This window comes from Myzus persicae, unplaced genomic scaffold, assembly GCF_001856785.1.
Source record: "Myzus persicae strain clone G006 unplaced genomic scaffold, MPER_G0061.0, whole genome shotgun sequence".
Lineage (NCBI taxonomy): Eukaryota > Metazoa > Arthropoda > Insecta > Hemiptera > Aphididae > Myzus > Myzus persicae.
Genome location: NW_019101686.1, coordinates 383,539 through 407,094, shown reverse-complemented (window position 1 = coordinate 407,094; position 23,556 = coordinate 383,539). Strand labels below are relative to the sequence as shown.

The following is a 23,556-nucleotide window of genomic DNA, read 5'->3' as shown; positions in this document are numbered from 1 at the left end:
TTTTGGTCACTGGAATGAGTTTAGTAATAATAATTATTTTTCTCCGTATTTACTTTTAAGTTCATATTATTTATGAATTTTACAGGATTAGGCTAATTAATTCTAACAAATCATCGTTTCCATTAATACGCCATACTCCGGATGTACATTATTGTTGAATATACCATTATATTTTTACCACTAATTTATATCAATAAAAGGTAATGTTTGTGTAGGTGTGTGTAAGTAATCCACAGCCAAGTAAATCACACTGATAGTTCCGAAATTTGGTAATCTGGTTCATATATAGATAAAGCCATTTGATTATTTGGTTATTATTGTTTAGTATTATGTTCGGATCTGTGTAAATCTGGGCCAGTTTTAGAAAAAATCGACCCAAATAACTGTGTGAAATTGTTAAAAATCTGTGCAGTTTGAAGTTAGCTGAGCTTTAGAAGAGGTAAATTATACACTGTCATTATTTAATTTGTCGAAACATCTAGTATTTAATATGGGCCATTGATATTTGATTATAGCTAATACAATATTATGAGAAACTGTAACTAAAATAAATATACCTACCTATATATACATACAGAATATTATATTATACTTCGCGCACACCGAAGGTAAAATAATAACAATAATAATAATGTGTACCTACCTCATAATTATGTTGTCGGCGGGTATAGACGGTAAAATAAAAAAGAGCGGAGAAGGAAAAAAACGAAAAAAAAACGGGAAAAATAAAAACCTTACATATAGCTGCTGGTCGGATCGGCTTTTGCACGGTCCACGTGACGACGAAGAAGTCGAACAGTCCGAGACGCTGCTGCAGTGGCGGAGGGGTGGAAGGTAATTGAAACGTTACGAGCTCACTCCGGCGGCGGCGGGTGCACACCGTCATCAACAGGCTACGGCCGCCGCCGCCGCCGCTAAGCATTCGTCGGCGGGACGCCACACGCCGCCGCGACGACGGCGTAACCACCCCGCACTGCCTGAGCCGCCGCCGCTACCGCCCCCGACTGCCGTTTTCTTTTTCTTCCGACATTCTTTGCGCCCCCGTTTTCTTTTCTCCCGCCTCTTCTTCTTCTCGTCGTTCTTCTCGTCCCGCCGCGCACTCTTTCTTATATATATTATATTATACGTACACACTACCACCGCCGCCGCCGCCGTCACCGCCGCCACCGCCGCCGACGCCACTACCACCATTCCCCGTCACCGCTGTCGCGTATCGTTTTCCTTCTTCCGTTTCTTATTGCCTCGCCACCGCCGTCGCCGCCACCGCCACCGCCAACGCCGCCGACCCGGGCCAGCGCGGTCTTCCGCAGAGCACAGACACGCACGCACGCAACAAACTCCGCCCACGGCGGGGCGCGAACACCTTCCGCCGCCGGCCCCGTCCTCTTTCGCGGCCAACGGCGGTAAACCAAAGCTCCGCGGCGGCCGCAACCTCCGACCGACGAACCGGCCGCGAAAAAAAAACGCTTTTTTAACAGTCAGTCGCGCCGGTCCGCCCGTCCCCGACGACACGCACACCGCAGCGGCCGCACCACCGTCGTCGTTGACGTCTTCGTAGTATTCGCGGTTTTTTTTCCCGTCTCGTCGCGTGATTATTTCGTTTCCGTCTCGTCACCGAACATGCACCTGTCGGTTCCAATGAGGAACCGCGACGGTTTCCTCAAGGCCGACGTGCTGGCAGAAAGGACGCTGGACAGTCTCCTGGCTGAACACCCCGGCGAACTGGTCCGCACCGGTTGCCCGCACGTTGTGTGCACCGTGCTGCCTACTCATTGGCGTTCCAACAAGACGCTGCCGGTTGCCTTCAAGGTGGTGGCGCTCGGTGAGGTGCCGGACGGCACGCCGGTCACCATACGCGCCGGCAACGACGAAAACTTTTGCGCGGAACTGCGGAACTGCACAGCTCTGATGAAGAACCAGGTGGCCAAGTTCAACGATTTGCGGTTCGTCGGTCGATCAGGTCGAGGTGAGCGCGACAATTATAAATATTATTTTATGATAGTTTGATTATATATGTTTAAATCCATCGTGGTGGTCATGACTTTGATTAGCTGACATAGCATGTGCCTATATAATGAGATTTCTGAAAAAAAAATTAGATAAAACGTTGGCGCTGTGATTGGCTAAATCTTGGTAGTTAGATTAACTAAAAGACGTGGTACACCATATTGTTTATGAGTTAATCCTATACTATGCATAGTGAATATATTACAAATATACCAGAAAGTATATTCCAATCCTATTCGAGGTCAAATTAGCTACCAATTACTGTTCAATTTTTTAATTCCAGTTAATTTTTACAACAAAAAATTGAATCACCAGTACACAGCAAAATTTACCATAGTTAATGTAAAAACGATTTTTAGTCCGAAATCGAGGTTTATTGTACATCACGGTGGAAGCTGAAATTACTTGTATGTTGCATAGTACATTTTAGAGTACGTCAACGTTATAGTTGATGTATTCAATAATATCGTTTCAACTTGTAAGTCCTGTAGATCGTATTTGCTGCTGTCGTTTATTTTTGACTTCGTACTTTGTTTGTGTCTATTACAATGGTTTTCGGATAAGGACTGTACTGAGGTGAGACGGAGACTCGTAGTGAGGAAAAAACCCATATAATAGCGTTGCAATAATAATATCGTTCAGTAAACCGGCGTATCATATAGGCAATACGGGTACAAGAGAGTGTGTAGGTGACACCCGTTCCAACGATCCGCTTTATTACAGCCCGTTTGGCCGATGGCGCGTATATTAAGAAGATCAAATGGCACCTCGTCGAGAGAATTGAATGCGACATGACACACCGTAACGAACAATATACACACGTATATATTATGTCATATACACATACAACAGGCGTCGCGAATCAAACGGTAATAAATACGCGATGCCGACTTAAACGTTTCGGAGTTTTAATATAACGTCGCGGGGCGGCGAGGGTGCAGCGCTATATTATGTGCGTATCGGGGGGGAGAGAGAAAAATACGTATAAAAAGGACAACGGAGCTCGGCGTTTCGTCATGCTTCAATCCCCGAGGATTTTTTTTTTTTAACCCCGCGAGCAATGATGACAAATTGGCCTACGCGACGCCGTGTAAATCGTAACAGCGGCGGTGCCTTTCCGCTTCCACCCTCTTACCAGTTTTCGGCGTTCGACGTTATCCCTCTTTTCCTTCCCCCGGGTCAGCATCTCATATTATACACGTTTTAAAGTGAACCGGAGGGCTGTGAGAACACGGTTTTTTTTTTAAATCTGGCGTGCGCTGAAATTTATCGCATCCCGAAAACTGGGGCTTACGCGGTGGCGATAATGTCGTTATTATGTTATAATAATATTATCAAATAAGAAATCGGGTGACGGGACCGTAAATATTTCAATATTAAGATATTATCGGTGAAAGATTAACGGAGCTCGTATAGTTTTATGTATAGTCCGACGAAACGATCGTTTTAATATAGTACAATGTATATAATATTATGCAATTTCAACGCACGCCGGAGAACTCGTGGCATTAATCGTCTTTCGTTAAAAACTTTACCCTTCTTCCCGTTTTAATCATCTCGGCGAGAAGTAGTAGTTGTAGGAGGCTGCAATAATGAGACCGGCGGCGGTGGCGGTGGCTGCTTCCGCGGCGGCGTGCCGCTTTACCCCAATAATTGATCCTTGTCGGTTAATTTCCCGGGAAAAGTTAAAGTCGGTTTATGGTTGTTTACACGCAATTATCACGCGTTTTCCGCCGAAAACCATGAAGCTGCACACGTTCTATTATGTTTAATGTTTATCTCTCGGACGTGTTGCCGTTTGTCTTTATTTATATAAGTACCTACGTAAATTTGTAGGTACAAGCGCAATGGTAATAACACGTTTGTCTTTCCCCCACGACAATCATAATAATTATTTAACACTGCAACTTTATAACAATTATTAATTGCTACTATCGTTCGTACTATAACGTACAAAATATGTTTTCGAAAATTTAATCAAACTTGTATTTGTTAATAGTGTACAATATTATTATTATTAATTTTTATTTAACGATCAAAAATCTCCATATTATATGGTTCAAGATCTTATAATATTAATAAAAAAAGTAGGTATTTAATAAATTAATAATACACAACTCATAAATGAATGACATTTATAACAAACAACAGCGACAAAGTTTAAATAAATTAATGAAAATATAAATATACAGTAAACATAAACATAAAAAAAAAACAAACAAAATTAGTGGGGTGGTCGCTTATTATTAATAAAGCTAACTATCATTATTTGGATAGGGTGGTTCCAACCGTAATAAGTAATATGAACGGGTGGGTACCTACATTAAAAAGAACTAAGGAACGTGTGAAACAGGGAGAAACTTCAACATTTAATTAGTTGAAGAGAAGAGGAGCATCAGTTACCCATCCATCAATCCCCTTAAGAATCACACATTTGCCACTACTTTTTTTTATAAATTATAAGGGGATGTGCCTGAAGATATGCACACAGTTCTGGTCAGCGGTCTTGAGGATGATGATCAGTATTTGGAAATGGCTAGTGTGGAATGCAAACTCATCTTTGGATTCGCTATATCAAGTCAAATATAATATAATAAATTAAAAATAACATACGTTTTAGGATATTTAAATATAATGTTACTTTTATTTGCCAGTTATCACTGAATAGTTTTAAGTAAGAACAAAATGATTGGGATGTTCAATATGGCAGTTTCCAATACTTGATAGTTTATACCTGAAACACATAATTTATAATGTATATAATATATTATTATCATTTTTTTTTTGACATACTCTTATGTTATTGACACACTTTCCAGAACTACCAAAAAATAATTCTATGAATACATTTTTCCAAAACTCTGCACAGTCGTTTTAATCGTTAGAACATTGTACCGCGATTATTAATAAATTGTTTACTCGTTTAAATTTGCAATACAATTTAAAGGTTCAAGTATCTGGTTGCAGTGCAGTATTTATTTATTTTTTCAGTTGGGGATCAACATTAATACTGTACTGCCACAATATGCCTTTTTCCCTTGTGTAGATATAAATTAATAATTTCTCTTAAATGTTTAATTATTGGTACTGTTTTCCAATGCCACATGATTTTTGATTAAACTAATAATATTATAGTTGGTATAAATTCGTTAAAAAAGTAAATGTATTAATGAACGTTACACAATTTCTTCTGGTTTTATAGCCATATTTTATAACTTGTAAATATATTTTGTTGTTAAAGTTGTACATTGTATGTGATAATATTTTACTGAGAAACAAATTAATTTAATTTTTAATTTTTCCAATTATTTTAATTCAAATTTCTGTAGCGATTTTCTTCTTTACACCGGGATCTCAACTTATTTTACATAGGACTTATAGCGAGGAGAGGCGTATTTAGGAGACGCTATTGGATGATTTTTCCAGAACGGCTACTTTTGAGTGGGTACCCAATTTATTTTTAAATTGACATTGTTTTAATTATCTTATAAGTTATAACGACATTCACTCTTTTTAATATTATACTTTAATATTTTTTTAATTTATCACTACGAGTACCTTACCATATTTATCTTACGCTATTATCATTATAACATAATAATGCCTTAGCCATGTATTAAACATCGAAAGTGATATAATTACCATAATCAATTAATATGACAGTGTGATTAAAATGAATTTACAATTCAGGAAAATTTTTTTTTTCAACATGAAAGTTAATTTTGTTTATCTCTGGGTGGTAAATATTTTAAAACAGGAATCTATCATAATGGATTGACAATTTTACAATTCTACAAAAAGTGTTTTAAATCACACGAATAAAAAAAATTAATAATTGTAAAATGTATGTATTGGTTCTAACTTATACGTAATAATTATAATCAATTGCATACAAAAAATAGCACTTTAAACAAAAACAAAATATTTATAATAAGGAACAATAAATTACTTATTCTAATATCCTTACAGTCGTCGAAGAGTATTATTTTTTCAATACCATTAAATGGCATTAATACGTAAATTTAAAATATGAAACAATTAAAAAAATTAAATAATTCAATTTAAGGACAAAAAACAGACCTACGTGTTGTACTGTTGTTGCTTGTTACTGATGTCTAGGTTAACTAAGATTTATTAGTATACTGAGTACACCTACTTTGAATTATACCTATCCCATAAACGTCAGACCGAGTGGGGCTCGGTGTCCTAAGATTTTTATAATTTGTGAAACGTTTATTATATTTTCAGCAGTTGAGAAATAAGTAAGGACTTTCATAAACCTTAAAGATGAATACGAGTTCGTTTTATACTTTTATATTGGTACCTGCCTCAAAACCAAATTTGTTTATCTTTATAATTTCATGGTTATGAAGTAATTAATTTGTTTGAGTTCTTGACTCAATATGTACTATATATGTACATTACGTGCTATAATATGGATTTGAATGTGTAAATCCCGAATTAAATCGGAGATAAAATTATATATCAATAAGTGTGCTATTTATGAACTTGAGAATGATGTGCTAGATCATTTAGAGCCCACTACTTCAGTTCTGCTATGAAACAAAATACAAAGAAATCGAGTTGCCTACGTATTGACATTTTTGCTATAAATGCTTTTATCATTTATTTCTGTCAATACATGGTTTTCTCATAACATGGCCATGATAAAATAATTGGTATAAAAATATCAATTTATTCAACAAAAACAGTCGTTTAGTACAGCAAATCTTCTCGACTTATGTTCATCACACAGTTACAATGATATTATATTGTTATTTTTGGTTATATTTATTGTGTTTGTCAGTAAAACAGTGAAATACTTGGAACATTTCATGTTGTACTTACCTATATTTAATCATACTAGGTATAATTACTATATAACCATGCAATTTAAAAGGAATATAGAATAACTCATTATTGAAGTAAAATATTAGTGGGATTGTAGAAGGATATGTATTTGATTAAATTTGGAAGGGATTCCAGGAAATTGGACTTAATAAAAAAATGTTGCACAAAATAGATTATAGTCCATAAGGTTAAAATACATCACCAATACTCATGAAACAATATCTTATAATATGTATTGTATTATATATTTATTTTTTATAAAATCATGATTACAATTTGACGTTTGAATATTTAACCAACACAGAGTAGTACACTACTGTTTCTTGTTTTTTTTTTTTACGATGAAAGTTTTGTTATTTCCAGGAAAAAGTTTTACGCTGACTATAATGTTGAATTCGTGTCCACCGCAAGTAGCCACTTATTCCAAAGCAATCAAAGTCACAGTGGACGGTCCCAGAGAGCCGAGGTCGAAAACCAGTGAGTAAATTAATGCACACTTATGCTTGATAAATTATCAAATTAAATTGGGTATTAGGCCTATTATTTAACTCGTTTGCAGGAAACCAAGGGTTCCATCCCTTCCACTTTGGACCTAGGCCTTTCCCGTTTGGTACGCCACTGGATCCCAATAGAATTGCAGAATTGCCGTTAAAATTATCAGGTAAACAAGCTTTTTTATTTTAAAGTTACTATAAAATGTCCCAAACAAATTATTATTTTTCTAATCAAATGATTTTAATTTTTTTGAATGTGTATATTTATTTAAACAGTTACTTTGTACAGTAAAATTCCATTTTATCTTATAATAATTTGTTCTACTTCGGGTACGGTTAAAATTTATAAGAGTCCATCATTAATACTTATATAGTTATTAGTATTGACAATCAAATTTAGTATTAAACTCTTACTTGAATCGTAATTAAATCAAATAGTAAAGACCCATGCCCTATATTTATAACAATATTGAAATTCAAATTTTTTTTTCCTTTTAACTTGAATATAGCATTAACAAATAGTGTGTTAGTATATTTGTATAACAGTAAGTTGTAGGTAGATACATATACATATTCTTGTTATATATTACTATTAACGTTTAACTAAAAAACAAACATTTAAGTTTTCAACTTAATATAGTTAAGATTATAAAGGTGAATTGTGATGAAGTTTCATTGTAAAGATTATAAAGTTGTGGAAAACAAAAATAATATTCTAGAATAATGTTTAAATACACCTTCTTATATATAGATAGATAAAATATATTTCTTTAAAAATAGTTCAATTTATTAATAATAATTCCATAATCATTAATAGGTATATGCGTACACTATACTATGTCTTAAACATTTTAATATTCTTATTTATGGCACTATGTGTAATACAATTTAATAACTGAGTGATTCATTAAGTATTCTTGAACCAAAGTAATGTTATTGTAATAAATAAATAATAATTTCTATTCATCCTTTATTCAAAACTGAGTATCATTTATAAGTCAAATTGCTTAAAGTTTAGTTATAATAAACACAATTATAATTTAGTTGAGATTTAGTAAGTATACATCAAATATTATAAATAGACTCTCACATTTTTTTAGTTGTTTTACGATATTTATCAATTTTTTTTTAAAGTTAATTAGTTTTTATATAAGCATTTTAAACTTAAAGCACTTTGTACTAATAGTTTATTGCAAGTTGCAACAAAGAAAAACAAAATTTCAAAAGACTAACGTAGTTTAAATACGAAAGGTTGATTTCGGCTTTCATATACTTTCGGTTTTTGACATATTAAAATAGTTATATGAATATAATATAAATGTGTATACACAGGACATTTATCCAAATAACTTACTGTGTAGGTAATAGATATATAATATACAATAGTTGCTTATATTGTTTATCTACAAATGATTTCATGTATTTTATTTCTGTAGCATTCATAATATAAACCGCTCTTAGAGTTGATTACTCTAATGTATAAATGTGTTTTCGTGATTCATAATCCTCTACAGTAGCATAATATGAACAAATAATTAAAATAGCAGAACACTTATTCATTAAAAATAAAAATGTTAGTAGACAAAATATAATATGAAGAATTGTTTTAGTAATCGAGTTTGAAAGTAAATCAAATCGGTCTTAGAATAAAAATCGTCGTAGAAAAGAAAAATATATTAGAAATAAATTAAAAATATCTTTCAAAATTAAAAGATCAAGAAGAAGAATGTTCGCATAATTTACAGGTATGACTAGCGATCAATTTGTTTAAAAATTAATACTTAAAATCAACTTTACGTTAAACTTTATACAATAATTACGTTATATTGTTACAATAAATCATAAGGAATAGATTTTTATAATACATACTATATAATAAAATTAATGTTTCGCAGTATTATAGTATGTATCAAAATAGCTGTAAATAGCTTGACTGTAAAAAGGTTTAATATTTTTTTTTGTATACCCGCGTATAACAATGAGTGCGATAGCTACAGTACCTTCGGTAAAGCGTCATAATAATACAGTGTCATGTGTATTGATATAATATTGTTTAACGATTGGTTTTTCGCCAACTGTTAAACTTTTACAAAAAGTTCGTAGACACTGCAGCGGGAGACGGTGTTGGCAGACATCGTTAATTGTATTTATTATAGTAGTGATGTGCTTATAATAATATGAAGTATAAGGAGGGGTGGGGTGCGTGGTCCTCGTGAATTGTATTTCCCGAAGGGTCGGGCGTCAGATGGTTCGACGACAAACGAGTAGCGAAAAAAAAACAACACATTCGGTCATTAAAACGAACTTGGCTTAAATCGAAGTCGGTTTTCAAAGGATTTCGCCAGCACTGCTAGAACGACTATTGTGTATAGAGAAGAGTAGGCGAAATCTAACGGGAAAATAGACGACGGTAACCACACGTGGCGGCGGTAGCAGGGCTCCACCAGATACCGCTGGGAGTAACATATTATTATAATATTACGTAATAATAATAATAATAATAATATGAATGTTATATTACTATCGCGTGCACGGTGTTATGCAATAATCATGTGTGGTGGGTGCATCGCCGTCGACGCCCGCACCCCAAAATATTTCTTAATAATTATGAGCCGAACTGCGATTTTGGAGATTTTTTTTCGCACGTGTTTAATATTATTACTATGACCATTGCGTTACTTCGTGGTACGGTTCCAAAAGTCCACACTCATCTTATGCAGTGTTTATTAATAGTCATTATAGACATCGGTCGCGGATATAAAAATAATGTCTCTTCCGCCGGCGGTCCTTCGTGATGCCGTTTTCGCACGTATAAGGCCTTAAGATATGTCTATGGCTCTACGCTACACTATAGTTGAAATGACGATCGAAAATGAAAACGATAAAATCAAGATATTTATTTTATAAAATACTATACCGACAGGCTCGGGTCGAGTGTACGGTGATGCCAGTCGAATTTTGACAAGCCCAAGGAAAACGTTAAGCGAAAAAAATACGAAACAAAAACGAAAAGAAAAAAAAAAATTACAAAACAAAAAGAAAACAATTCGACTGTGCGTTCTACGTCTCGCGGGTTTTATTATTATTATTCTTAACTGCGCACACGTGTGCCGCACCGTTACAGTAATAATAATAATAATAATAATAATAATGCAGTTTCGAACTTTGCAAACGCATATGTGTGCAAGTATACACATTTATGTCCGACACGGGTAAGCCGTACGTGTAAATATAGGTACGCACCTAACAAATACGGTAAAAAGAAAATACAAAACCGTCCAAATACGATTTCTACTTTTGTGCGTAAGCGATGACAGGCGGCGCATATATATTGCGTTATATATGTATTTGTACATAGTACATTATGTACAGGATGTTTCACCACGTAGTGTGATTCCCCATCAATTTTATTTATTTCGAAAAATGTAGGTGTTTTATTATTCACAGTTATTAGAAAGTTGGTATGTTTTTTTGTCTATCTACAGGCATTTAAAAAAACACAATTATTTCATTCTTGAGTTTGTGAGGTATATCATCAAGTGATAAAATAATATACCCAATAGGTACAATAAAGTAATATATATTACACAGAACAGCTTGTCCGTATGAAAATGATTAAAAGTTCAGTATATAATAAATACAGGTTCCTATTCGTCGTATTTTTAGTTGACTGCGTTACCGATTTTAGATAGTATAATAGGCAGAGGTATTTATTACATAGAGGAATTAAATTATAAATATAGATACCTATTGCCTATATATAAGTGCATGTTCAGCATAATTTAGTCAAGAGGGCGGGCTGGTGTGTGCTACAGTGCGTAAGACGACAAACACTGATGACATCCAGTATGTAACTATAATCTATATATGTATTCTACACATCACTCTATACAATAAAGGTATACGAATAAAGTTTGTATATTGTACAGACACACACTCCGCTGCAGCGGCAGTTGTGTACACAAGTTTCACGAGCTTTTTATACTTTTTATTATTTATTTTTTAACATATTGTAAAGATGATGACGGGGGGGAAAAAAGAAGAATATTGTTCGCTCGTTCGCCCCTTATATACTTGCTTCTCTCTGCAGTTAACGTAACCCCTCGTTCCACACGCATATATTTATATAATATATGTATACATATAGCTGGTACCTACGTGTAAATATTGTCACGCGCGCCGGGCGAGTCTTAACCGTCGTCGGTCGGAGTTGGTATGTATATACGTGTGTATATAATAATAATATGTATACACGTATACTTGCAAAGTGCAGAAGGGGAAGACGTCGGCACGATCCCTCGGCCGTTTAGTCGAGCTACAAATCTAATTTCCACCTCATATTGAAGACGATATATACATACATATATTATATAGGTGCAGTGTACCTACACCGTGTGTAATGTGTGTAAGTCGATACTTCACACAGCTCCACTAAGAGGGTTTTGTTGCAACGGTGTAAGGCATTTTCGGAATCTGCACACTTACGACGTCTAGTAAAATAATAACGTCGATTCTGTAAGCGTCGTGGGTGGGCGAAGAAAATCTGTTTGCGGAGAAAAACGAATCACGAAAACGGTTTCCTGTATATTTGAATAATAAATTAAAGTATAATATTGAACTGTACGTATTTAACGTTATAAAGTATAAACGATAAATAAAAGTGGATTTTGTTTTACTTTACTTGCTCAACTCTCCTTTGAGGTATAACCGATGTATAATGGTACGTGCAATAATATTATACTAAAAATATACTGACTACCGCTAATTTCATTATTCCGTTCAGAGCGGAACGAATTGGTGATTCAAACTTGAATCGCTAGCGCTTGGCGTAGGTATGACGAAAATAAATATATACGATATTTTATACTCATATCTCATACAAACTTGGAATGTTTTATACAATACGTATTAAAGTCACCACTTCTGTACCGACAGCGTATATGATGACGACGGCCCGTCCCTGTGCGTCTGTGCTCGCCGTATACCTGCAGCTTCGTCTACCTCACGAAATAATACGCTCATCCGTGTCCAAGGACCGAGAGTACTCGTTTGAACTCGCCCGTCGTTTGTTGTGCTCGTTTAATTAAAAGTCGCAGTCGGACACACAACTATACTGTACGCGTATAGGTATATATGTATACGTATATATATATATGTAGCGATCGGCGGGTGTGTTGCAGCGGACCCGCACAGGGATGGGTATGCTAGGGGTGCGGCAAATGAATGCGTTTGAGATGAGAGAAAACGGACGGACGGGAACGGCGGAGCTATATACAGAATGTCCGGTAAGGGAAAGGGTTGGGGTTTTAAAGAGCCAAAACGTCGGTCTCATTAGTCGCTGTCCGGCGAGCACGTGGTGATGCAGTGCTCGTATTACACACGAGCGGCCCGTCGATCATCCCCCGTACTCTCGCCGTCCCCCGCAAGCTTGTGCGTGTGTAATCTCTTTGTTGCCCTTAAGGGACTGTTTTAATCTTAGGTCCTTCGCTCTACCGCCTCAGTAGCACATTATGTATGTACCATCCGAACTGCACGCATATATATTATGTATATTGTATATGTATATGTAAGTAAATTGCACGCACGCGCACATCGTCATGCTTAAAACGACTGTCCCGTCTCCTAGGCCCAAAACCGTTGACGATGCGACTATATCGTTATTGTCTTCGCACGAACATGTTATATTATTCCATTCTGTACAAGTACGTTTCCTGGTGTCAACACCCGACAGTTACACACGACCGTTATATTATGTAATAAACTTAACAAAATATAATCTTTGTATATCTCTGTACCTGACGCATATGTATAATACGCCTGTATTATATCGTTTTCCATCGGAGGCTGGGGTAGTTCTATAACTGGCTTTATATTTGATATTATTATAGGTACATGTATACTTCGCTCGTCGAGTATCGTACCTGATGTTGCTATAAACACATCATTACATCAATATCTATATTATATAGATTATCCGCTATCGACAGACAGTTCCGACGGTATAATACAATGCTATTGTGATAACACAGTTATTGTAATGTAGGAATGCAAACAAATTATTGGTTTTAAATTTTAAATTCCTATTGCCGATGTTATATTTTATTCGTCAAAACTCGAAATAATTATATTATTGTTAACACGTGGACACTATACGCATAAACTATATTTTAAAAAGTGTGCGTATAGTCTATAGTCCACAGTATATTTATAAATATTACTTATATTGCATGTATTGCAACGTCCAGTGCAATAAAGAATCTAATATAATAAACGAAAAGACCTTTCTTTTTGTCTACCAGGTATTGAAAAGCTCAAAGATTTCAATTCGAATGTTCGACACTTATATTAGTGTACCTACCAAATTAGTGTATATGACAATAGTAAAGAATTAATAAATAATTTAACAAAATGCTTTAATCTGTTTGATAGGTATATATAGCCGTATAGGTTAGGTATAGATGACTATACATAATATTATAAATACCTTTTCCATATAATAGTTTTACTTATATAGGTAAATAATTAAAACAATATGATTTAAAGTAATAATAATAATTTTAATACAACTGCAGTATAGATTGGGTATAGACGTATAGTCGTATAGATCGAGTATAGGATATTGATCATACGTAGATAGTTTAGCCCATATAATATTATGGTCCAGAACTTTTTTCAAAAAAAAAAAAGATAAATTTTAGTTAAAGTGAACAGCGGAGAAAAATTTTTAGTTTTAATTGACACACAAAAAAATTTTTAAAAGACTAAAATTCTTTCATATTTCATAAATATTGAACACTCGTTAGTTTGTAACATTGATTTTTTAAAATATATTTGTATATTATAAAATCAATGGTTTGTAATAATATTCACTTCCTAATTTTAACTTTTACCACAAAGTTACATACACAAAAAAAAAAATCATAATTTAAAAAAAAAATAATATGTATATTTATTACTGATAAAAGTTAAAATTGAATATATTTATAATATATATACCTATTTACCTTTAAAAAATATTATATTGTTTTAATATAGTAGGCGATGATAAAAAATATCTTATACCTATATTTTTTTTAATTATTGAATTTTTCGTGTTATTTGTTTTATTATATTTTTAAAAGAGAGTAAAATTCTAAGAAATTTTTAGTTATGAACTATATCAAGAAAAATGAGAGATTTATATTGTGAAAAACAAAATCAGAGAGTTTATATATATGTATTTATTCATGGTATTTTAGTATTTATATTTTCCAAGAAAAAAAATATTTGCTTTAATATAATATAATTCAAGTTAATTATTACAAAGCTGTAGGTAAGAAAAAATTATTCTTAACGACGTTAAGATTATATTTTTAATATTATTATTTAGGGCAGTAAAACGATTTTCAAACTATTTTTCATTCTGCAGAGCAGACATAAAAAAGGTTCTCTTGGATGGTAAAATATACATTAATAAATAATATAGCACTCAATTATACAAGCCTACAATCTAAAGAATTAGGCTATATATAATAGGTTTATTACCTGCATCGTATTTAATATAATGGTCTACATAGTATACCTACGTGAACGAGTACGAAAAAAGGATTTATATTATTGTTAATGTTGCGCCTATTATGAGAAACGGAATAATAATTATTATGACAGACGAAAAAAAGTTTTCGTTAGACGAATAAATCGCCTTTAAAACGGTTGGCTGCTGCATCGGCGCAGGCGCAGTCGCCTATTAACGAGTTTAAAACGGCATTTTTTTAAATGTCGGCGTGGCTTATTATTCGCGGAAAAGTCGTCGCCGAGACGCGTTTTGTTGTATAATAATATTGTATATAACACATGGGGACGGCGCGTGGAGGAAGGTACACTGCTGCAGTGCCGGCGCGGTGGAGGATGAGTCGAGATCGGCCGGAGACTTTAGACTGGGCGACGCGGGCGGGACGAGAACGCGGCGGCCGCTTCGTAGTCGGGTGGTACGCCGCTGCCTCCGCCGCCGCCGCCGCGGCAGAGGGACGTTTAGACGGAATGTAGGTTAACGCGCGCCCGCAGTCCGCAGCGCCCTGCTCGGTTTGGCGGTGTCGGTGTCGGTGTCGTCGTCGGTCAGACGGTGCGGTGTGCTTTGCGGAGAGCCAATGGGGTGTGCCGCAAGCCAGTGGAACCAACCCACCGTGGGTGACGTCACCGCCACCGCCGACACCGCAGTCGATTCCCCGGCCCGCGTCTCGCCGCACCGCCACGGCCGGAAGCGGCGGCGGCAGCTTTCTCGACGGTTTTCTCGACGGTTTTCTTTTCGCCTCTCTTTCGCCGTCTATACATTATACGAAAGCGCGCCCTCTCTCGCTCGCTCCGTCACTCGTTCTTCCTCGCACTCACGCTCTACATTTATCTCGCTCACTCACTCTCTCACGGTATCTCTGTTTCTCGGTATCTCGCTCGCTCCGCTTTAGCGCAATCGTCCGCTCTTCTTCGCACTCATTCGCCGGTTCCACGCCGAGTCGGACGTATATATTGTAGCGAGTGAATCAACTACGGTGCACTATATATTAAAATACGCACAGCGTTCGCCACACGCACCTCAACAATCTGGAAATCTTGTCGACTATAACATAATATTATTATTAAGTATATATGTATAATATATATGACACTATCGAAATTCTATACAATTTCTAGATTCTACATTATACACGTCACAATCGTTCAGAGACCTAATATAAATTATTTAGATGATTCCGTTAACTGTTATATAGAAACGAAATTCAAGGGTATGGGGGCAAATTTCGAAAAATGTTTTGAATCTAAATTTTAGATAGTGCGTACATCCGGTAAAAGACAAAAGTTTAAAATATGAAATGTATTTATATTATGTTGTCCGTGATACGCGATTCACATATTATTAAGTCTATTGTATACATTTACAGGTTGCATATATTACTATAAAGGTGCGAGAGGAAAGGAAGATTACGGGTGACGGTGATGACGTGTGGTCGACGGCGGCGGCGGAGGCTTGTTATAGCGTTTTAAAATTAAAAGCTGTTTGAGTGGATGTAATTAGTGCGAACGGGCGCGCGGCGATACACATATATATATATATTATATAACATATTATATAGTAACGCTGAACTACTGATGGCGGGGGTGACTGTGTATATATATATATATATACATATAAATACTGCGCGCTGACGGCTTAACACAAAAGGTGCACCGCTGTCAACATAATAAAGGGTTTTGCAACCCTCCCCCTCCCCTTCAACCACTCTCTCCTTAACCCTATCGGTACAGTGTACATGTATATACTATATATATATATACATATATATACGGTGCGCGGCAGTAGTCCGGATGGGGGCCCTTTTATGTGTTGACGCTTGTAAAAGTTAAACTGCCACCGCCCACCGTCGCGCTCGCGTAAATATCACCTTCTTGCAGCACGCGCTGTTCCTCCGGCCGTGTCTTGGCGCTGATCTACCCTCCGCGCGACCTTTTAATAATAAGTGCCTGCCAACCCTTTTCGTAACTGATAACGTCGTCGTCGTCGTAGTCGGCGGCTGCGAAATTAAATTAACCCTTTGGAAACACCTCAAAGGTCACGCGGCGGAAATTCGCGCGAGCGCCACCGGAGAAACACACAAAAGGTTTTATAATTATCATCATTAATAATAATTGTAACAATATATTTTATAATAATCAAGTGTACCTACCAGAGTCGAACTATTGAAATAAGCAAAATTATATCATACTATGATTTCACGTACGAGCATGAACGCCGTGCTTAGTGCGTTATTTTGGTAATATCTACATATCATACAGAAATATTATGTTATCGCCAGTGGTTAGGTTAGACGAGTCCAATCATTGTAAAAGAGCCCGGGAATTTAGGTTTCAAGTAACTACAGTACCAGTTGTTAAGAATTTTTATTTTTACTTTATATAAGGTTAATTCCTTAACAATTTTACATCACTTGTTATACCTACTTAATAACATTTTGATGAAAACAAATGACATTTCGTAAATATTAAGTAGGTATGATAAAATAATATTTTGACTGCATACTATTGTTACATCCCAAAGATAACCACGAAAAAAGGTCATCTAATTCGAGTTGTGGACCAACATTTTTCTTTACCTGCGTTATATTTGATTTTAGCTTGATTATTATGTACCATAATTTTCAGATGTGTCTATCATACATTAACATTCATACCTACAACCTACCTATTATATTATATGATATTACAGTTGCGGTTTAGTAATAATAATTTTAGTTTATAATTTATAAGGTATAAGCTTATAACATATTATTCTATAAATGCTTTATATTGTTTGCCATTTTAAGAAATTTAAATTTAATATTATCGTTGACTATTTAATAATAAAAGTTACAAATTAAAAAAACAATTAAATTTATAAAAAAAATAATATATATTTTACAAGTTTTTACCACTGCCATCATAATATAAATATTTTAAAAAAAGTGAGCATAATTTAATATAAAAATAGCAATACAACATTTCAAACCTGCCTGTAATATGATGCTATAGATAACCCGTGTGGAAATGAGAAGGAAAATTAAGTTCATAATAAATAATATTAAATATGTTAAATACAGCATGAGTGTTAAAATAAAATAAAATAACCCGATGATATTAATATAATATCATACATTACTTAAATAATTACCCAAAAATTATAATATCACTAAATTATTTAAAGCTCGTAAACGTTTAACTATATTATTAAATTGTGTTCCACGGAATCGTTATTATTTTGTATTACAGTACCTAATAATTATAATTTTATGAATACATTTAGTTATTATATTCAACAAGTGTATATTATGCAATATAGGTACATTTACCGCTATTCAAACAGTGTGTGAATGATATGGGTTTTTCTTTCGCAGGTCTTGCCCACTCTTGGGGCACATCGTTTTCCAGAGCTTTACCGTCGACCGCATACCCCCCTTATTTGGCTAACAACTGCGGTCCGCCGACTTTTCAACACTCGAACTTCACCAACATTTTTCCGTACAACGGAACGACCACTGAAGTGATTCAACATCAGACGATTAACACTGGCACAGGTAATTTAACATTTATTTTAATATGTGGGTATAATTGTGTAAACTGTTTATATATTTCAGTAAGTACCTAATAACATATTATTACATTGTTTTCTAATATCCTATCATAATATAGTAATTGTGTGTTACGAAATAAATCAAGACGGTAGATGATCTACACATCATATCTGACCGAAAATTATGATTTCTAAATTTGTGTCTAAATGGCGTACAAACATAATGACATGCGTTCATATTATAAAATATAAGATAATACAAACTCTGTTCACTGTCTGTTGTACATTTTCTTTTTTTTTAACGTATACGCGCCCAGCAATATAGACTAAGGACTAAGACAAAACTATATTAAAGGAAGTTATATTATTATACACTCAAGACAATAAACTACGTTTTAAAAAAATGTGTACTTATATAAACTATTTTTACCACATTATTTATAAATAAATAATTTGTGGTTGAACGTTATTCTGTCATAACAAATGAATCTACGTTTGTATACGACGCGTCCTAAAATTATAAAACATATGCATTGTAAAAATGTCCTTCAAAATGCTTTCTCAAATAATTTAATACTTATTTTGGTGCTCTTTTAAAATATTAAACATATAAATATTATTATGTAATATAATAATTAAATACCTGCAAATTTATAAAACAATACATGACCTATGTACCTAATATATATTATGACGCCTACATAAGCCTGCATCTGAAAATAATCATAGAGAACAGAATTTACTTTGAGTACTTACTGCACGTCATAATGTCAGTTTAGTAATTTTTTTCTACTTTCTAGCATCTATATTATATGCATGCATTTATGTATGTAATATTATACCATTGTAGAGAGTGTCTAAATGTCTGCGACAATTTCGGGTGTTCCAGCCTAGAACGAATGAGATGAGCGAATAGCGACGACGTTACGCGTACACGCTTATTTCCTGAAATGAAACGAAATCAATTTCTTTGACGTTTGGTCGTCTGTTTCGTTTTGAAATAAAAAGGTATAACCCAATCAGACATTTTCTATAATTTTTTTCTTCTTACGAGATGACACTAAGTGCCACCCCTCCCCCGCGCCACCCCGGAATCACGTTAAGGCGATTTCCGGAAATGAGATCGACTCTCCTCTGAGCAAGTAAATTGTAACAATTGAAACAGTCAGTCGGGTTCACCAGTGAATCTCAGCAGAACGGTTGTCATTCTGTATAGTGTGTTATAATTTATATGGTACTTAACATTTATAATGAAGTTAAATATCGATTTGTTTAAGATAGGTTGGGATCAAACACATACAATTTTTTTTTTAGAGTTAACGGTTTTTTCGGTTTACCGATTTTCGCTCGAATACCGCTGAAATAGTACACCGTAACGTAATAGAATACCGGAAAACCGTAATACCATGGTACCGAGGGATGATGGTTTTTTTGCTACACCGGTTTTTGCTGAAATGAATATTATTAGTAAAATAAATAAATATCGCTTGAAGTGGCGATAAGGAGGCTTCACACTGATACGTGATAACGCGAATCGTGATTTTAAACCGTAATACGGTTTTTTGGTATCACGGTGTTCTGGCATGTGTTGGTTTTCCGGTATATACCGGTATTGTGGTATACCGTTTCATACTACCTTTCATACCTACCTACTAAGTAACAACTAATTGCAATGTAAAATATTTTAAAGGTATAATATACGGCTATCTAACGGTTTATCTTTTGTAGCACTCCCAAGATTTGAACTCTAGTTGCGCCACTGAATTGCATGGATAAGATTCTATATTATTATTATTTTTTTTATTTTGCCCTTAGATATAATAAGGTAGGTTGGAACCATAAATTAGTTATTACTTATTAGGTAATATACAATATTACAAATAACCAAACATATAATTAATATTATATGTTCAATAATAAACTACGCAACAGAAATCTATAAATGTGCAGTTTAATATGTATATATTGTATAGGCATATATGATATATGGTTATATTTGGCCTATGGTTCGTTCCAACTATTTGACAAAAATCATGTAATTTCAACTTACCTAGATACAAACATTTTTACTCCATCCGAACACGTTAGCCTACAAGAGATTTATCGTAATATTGTAATATGATAGAAAATAAACTGTTTTTTCGCAGATGGCAATAACAGCAGCAGCAGGACCGCGACGGAACCGTTGGGACCGATCAGCGTCAACGTGAGCGTGGATAGCGCGACGACCAGAAGCCACAGGACCGGGGTCCGGGGTCACAGGGGCTTATTGACCACGGTGTCTGGGAGCGGAGCGCACAAGCGGCATCACCATCATCACCACCATCACCACAAGCGACATCGGGACAACCGGTCCGAGAAGAATGCAGCGGTGGCGGTTGCCGCGGACCGTTTATCACCGACGGCCATTGCGGCGTCGGCAGCCACAGCTATAACTCACAACGACAACAACAACAACAACGGAGGTAGCGGTGCCGACGAACACGACAAGAGTAAACGACGTGCGACCGACGATGACCATCGCGTTCGGCGCGCGGCCAGGACGCCTCCATCGCCGCCGCCGCCTCCGTCAACTCTACGACCGCCTCCGCCCGCACAGCCCGTGGCTCAGCTACCGCCGCATATTATGGCCGCGGCCGCAGCCACCGTGTCGCCGCGATCGCTCCACCCGTCCGCGTCCGCGCCCGCGCCGCCAGTCACGCAACCTGTTCCGCTCGTGGCGCCATCGCTGTTCAGCCTGTTCCTGAACGCACCACTCCTGCAACCTCACACGCAGTGGCTGTACTCTCAGCTGTACCCCAATCCGTATCTGAGCCACATACGTAACACGATGATATTCGACAACGAGTCGACGGCCGCTGCCGTGGCCGCGGCCGCGGCGCAGAAGGCCGCAGGCGGTACCATCGGTGGCGTCGTCGACGACGGCGACGGGTCGGCTGCCGAGAACGAATCTCCCAAAAAGTCACCCGCTGACGATGTAGAAGCGGAGGTCGGCGGTGGCGGTGCGGACGACGAAGATGACCGCGACGGAGCAGACACTTCGCCGGCAGTCTCACCAAAGACCACCGCCAAACAGACGGATGTCTGGCGGCCGTATTGATACGTCCAGTCTGGCCCCTTAGTGATATCAATGACGACGACGACGATGATTATGTACATTGTGATGCTGAAGTATGTTTAACAGGAATAAATTTGAATTTGTATTTTGTACAACTGCACCACTCGAGGCGGGTGTCTTCAGTATATACGAGTACTGTTTTTAAAATAATAATTACACGTAATATTTATGTTATATCTCATTAATGATAATATGGCGTTGTCCCCACATACTATCATTCGTACACCACCCATCCATATTAAATACCCACCTTTATTTTGAGGACCTCCGAGGCCACCCATTCGCTTCTGAGTCCTGGGATATAGTTTCAACGCTACTATGCAATGTACTCGTACTAGTATGTAACAGTCCTATTGGCGAACATCGATACCTGGATTTTGGGTTGAGTTGAGGTTTTTTCGGAATTCATTCATTATTATACCACCTAAGCTACACCGTAATCGTGTTTATTATTAAGTTTTTTTTTTCGTTAGCTCTTTTGTGATATTATAGACTTGCGCAGGTCGACTGGTGAACGTATTTAGGAAAAAAAGATAATTGTTATACATGATTATTCAATCACCATTATATTAATATGTATAGGTAATCGTGCACGCATCGCCGTCTCCGAGCAAACTATCACCACAGTCACCACCGCTACTACCTTATGCTGTTTAAGTACCTAACCTATAACCGTATTCCCGACATAGCCACGACGAGTCAATTACTACCATTTGATGTAATTATATATTATATGTTGGGCCACCCTATTATTATAGACTTTAGGTGTTATAAAATAAATCATAATATACCTATTGTGTAAAAAAATATAATGTTAAATATTGTATGTTTGTATAGGTACAATAACCTGCTCCTGTACCTGCGCATCCATTGTAACCTGGTAGTAGGTCATGATAATGTTCCACTTACTACCGTTTTATTATTGTTTACTTTTTTTTGTCAACTGTGTTTTTTAAGTTTCAGTCTTAAGTGTACGATATTATTATAAATTATTATTATACGAATAAAGAAAACAATTATTTGGTTGTTAACAAAATGTAATTGATTTTTGCTATTTCCATTTTATTTATTTCATTCTGCAGCTCTCAACAATGATGGATAAGGGTAGAATAGATACTTGGAAGCTGAAGCACCCATCGTTCCTCACTTTAAACGTTATTTGTTTATAGATTAAGTACTTATTAGATATCAGTTATCGCCCAGTTTTAAACGTATTAATTATAGGTACATCTTACAGAAAAATGATCTTTTTTAAGAAATGGGTTGATTTTTAATATTTAATTATATTTATTGATTTTTTTTATAGCTAAGTAGTTCGGTATAGGTACTTATACATTATAATATAGTACCAGTGTAAAGGTACTTATATACATTATAATATTAGGTATCTATTATTGGGGACAATTATTAATAATGTGATCTATGTGGATTACCTTATTCTAAACGAGATGAAGTAGATGTATTCAAATACTTCTCATCTCCGTTAATAGTACAACGTATATCATATACGTAATGCATTGTTATGCACAATGTAGGGTAGTAAGGTTTATCGAATACTGTCAATTTCATCGAATGTATGACGGCAACACAATAATATAATGATACCTACCTATGTTCATCTTGATATTATAAGTATCAATTTCGCTATAGTGTGTCCGATGAGGATATACTCTATACATATAAATATACAATTTGGTTCATAGTGCATCTGATCCCAATCATTGTCAGCATGTTGAATTTTGATGGTTAGGTAAATAAATTATGTTTGAGTAGATTAGTATGTCCGTCGAACGGGCACGAGTACTGATAATAACCCCACAACGCACTGCGTAAATAAACATATTATTATGTTTTAGGTTAACAAATATTTGTTTGGATTAAATTATATTATAGGTGTGTAAGTTTAACCTACCCTAACTCTAAGTACATAGGTACTATATTATTAACTACGGGCCCCACGAACTACCTGATGTAATTATATAAGTTGAAATAATTGAATAATATAATTT

At 35.5% G+C, this 23,556-nt stretch overlaps 2 protein-coding genes across 8 annotated transcripts in view; one reads left to right on the top strand and one right to left on the bottom strand.

The window, feature by feature from the left end:
* The first annotated feature begins 1,219 nt into the window (after nt 1-1,219).
* On the top strand, nt 1,220-22,577 carry LOC111030126 (protein lozenge-like). 4 transcript variants are annotated; one of them, XR_002604070.1, is made up of 6 exons: nt 1,220-1,966; nt 7,222-7,335; nt 7,394-7,519; nt 18,254-18,433; nt 20,577-21,600; nt 22,385-22,577. XR_002604070.1 is itself a non-coding variant. In XM_022309484.1 (5 exons), the coding sequence occupies exons 1-5, from the start codon at nt 1,621-1,623 to the stop codon at nt 21,527-21,529; spliced, it is 1,719 nt and encodes a 572-aa protein (XP_022165176.1). In that variant the 5' UTR covers nt 1,220-1,620; the 3' UTR covers nt 21,530-21,821. The 4 variants fall into 4 exon arrangements, 2 of the variants coding, with proteins under 2 accessions (XP_022165176.1, XP_022165177.1); XR_002604069.1 differs by having other exon boundaries at nt 22,130-22,577; XM_022309484.1 differs by lacking the exon at nt 22,385-22,577 and having other exon boundaries at nt 20,577-21,821.
* The window catches only part of LOC111030128, a 113,642-nt gene continuing 92,089 nt past the window's right edge, over nt 2,004-23,556 (bottom strand). For 3 of the 4 annotated variants that reach the window (XR_002604072.1, XR_002604071.1, XR_002604073.1), the window contains 2 exons: nt 4,649-4,741; nt 2,004-4,576 (listed from right to left, as the gene is read on the bottom strand). The gene's annotated coding sequence lies outside the window, so the exon portion shown is untranslated. Of the gene's footprint in view, nt 4,577-4,648; nt 4,742-19,271; nt 20,014-23,556 lie in introns of those variants that run through there. The other variant, XR_002604074.1, reaches the window with a different exon arrangement.

Bases quoted from the DNA above. Each gene is read 5' to 3' on its own strand.
- LOC111030126 (XM_022309484.1), top strand. From the start codon at position 1,621: ATGCACCTGTCGGTTCCAATGAGGAACCGCGACGGTTTCCTCAAGGCC. The intron at 7,336-7,393 runs GTGAGTAAATTA...ATTGGGTATTAG, and splicing joins AGAGCCGAGGTCGAAAACCA to GCCTATTATTTAACTCGTTT. The intron at 7,520-18,253 runs GTAAACAAGCTT...TTTCTTTCGCAG, and splicing joins ATTGCCGTTAAAATTATCAG to GTCTTGCCCACTCTTGGGGC.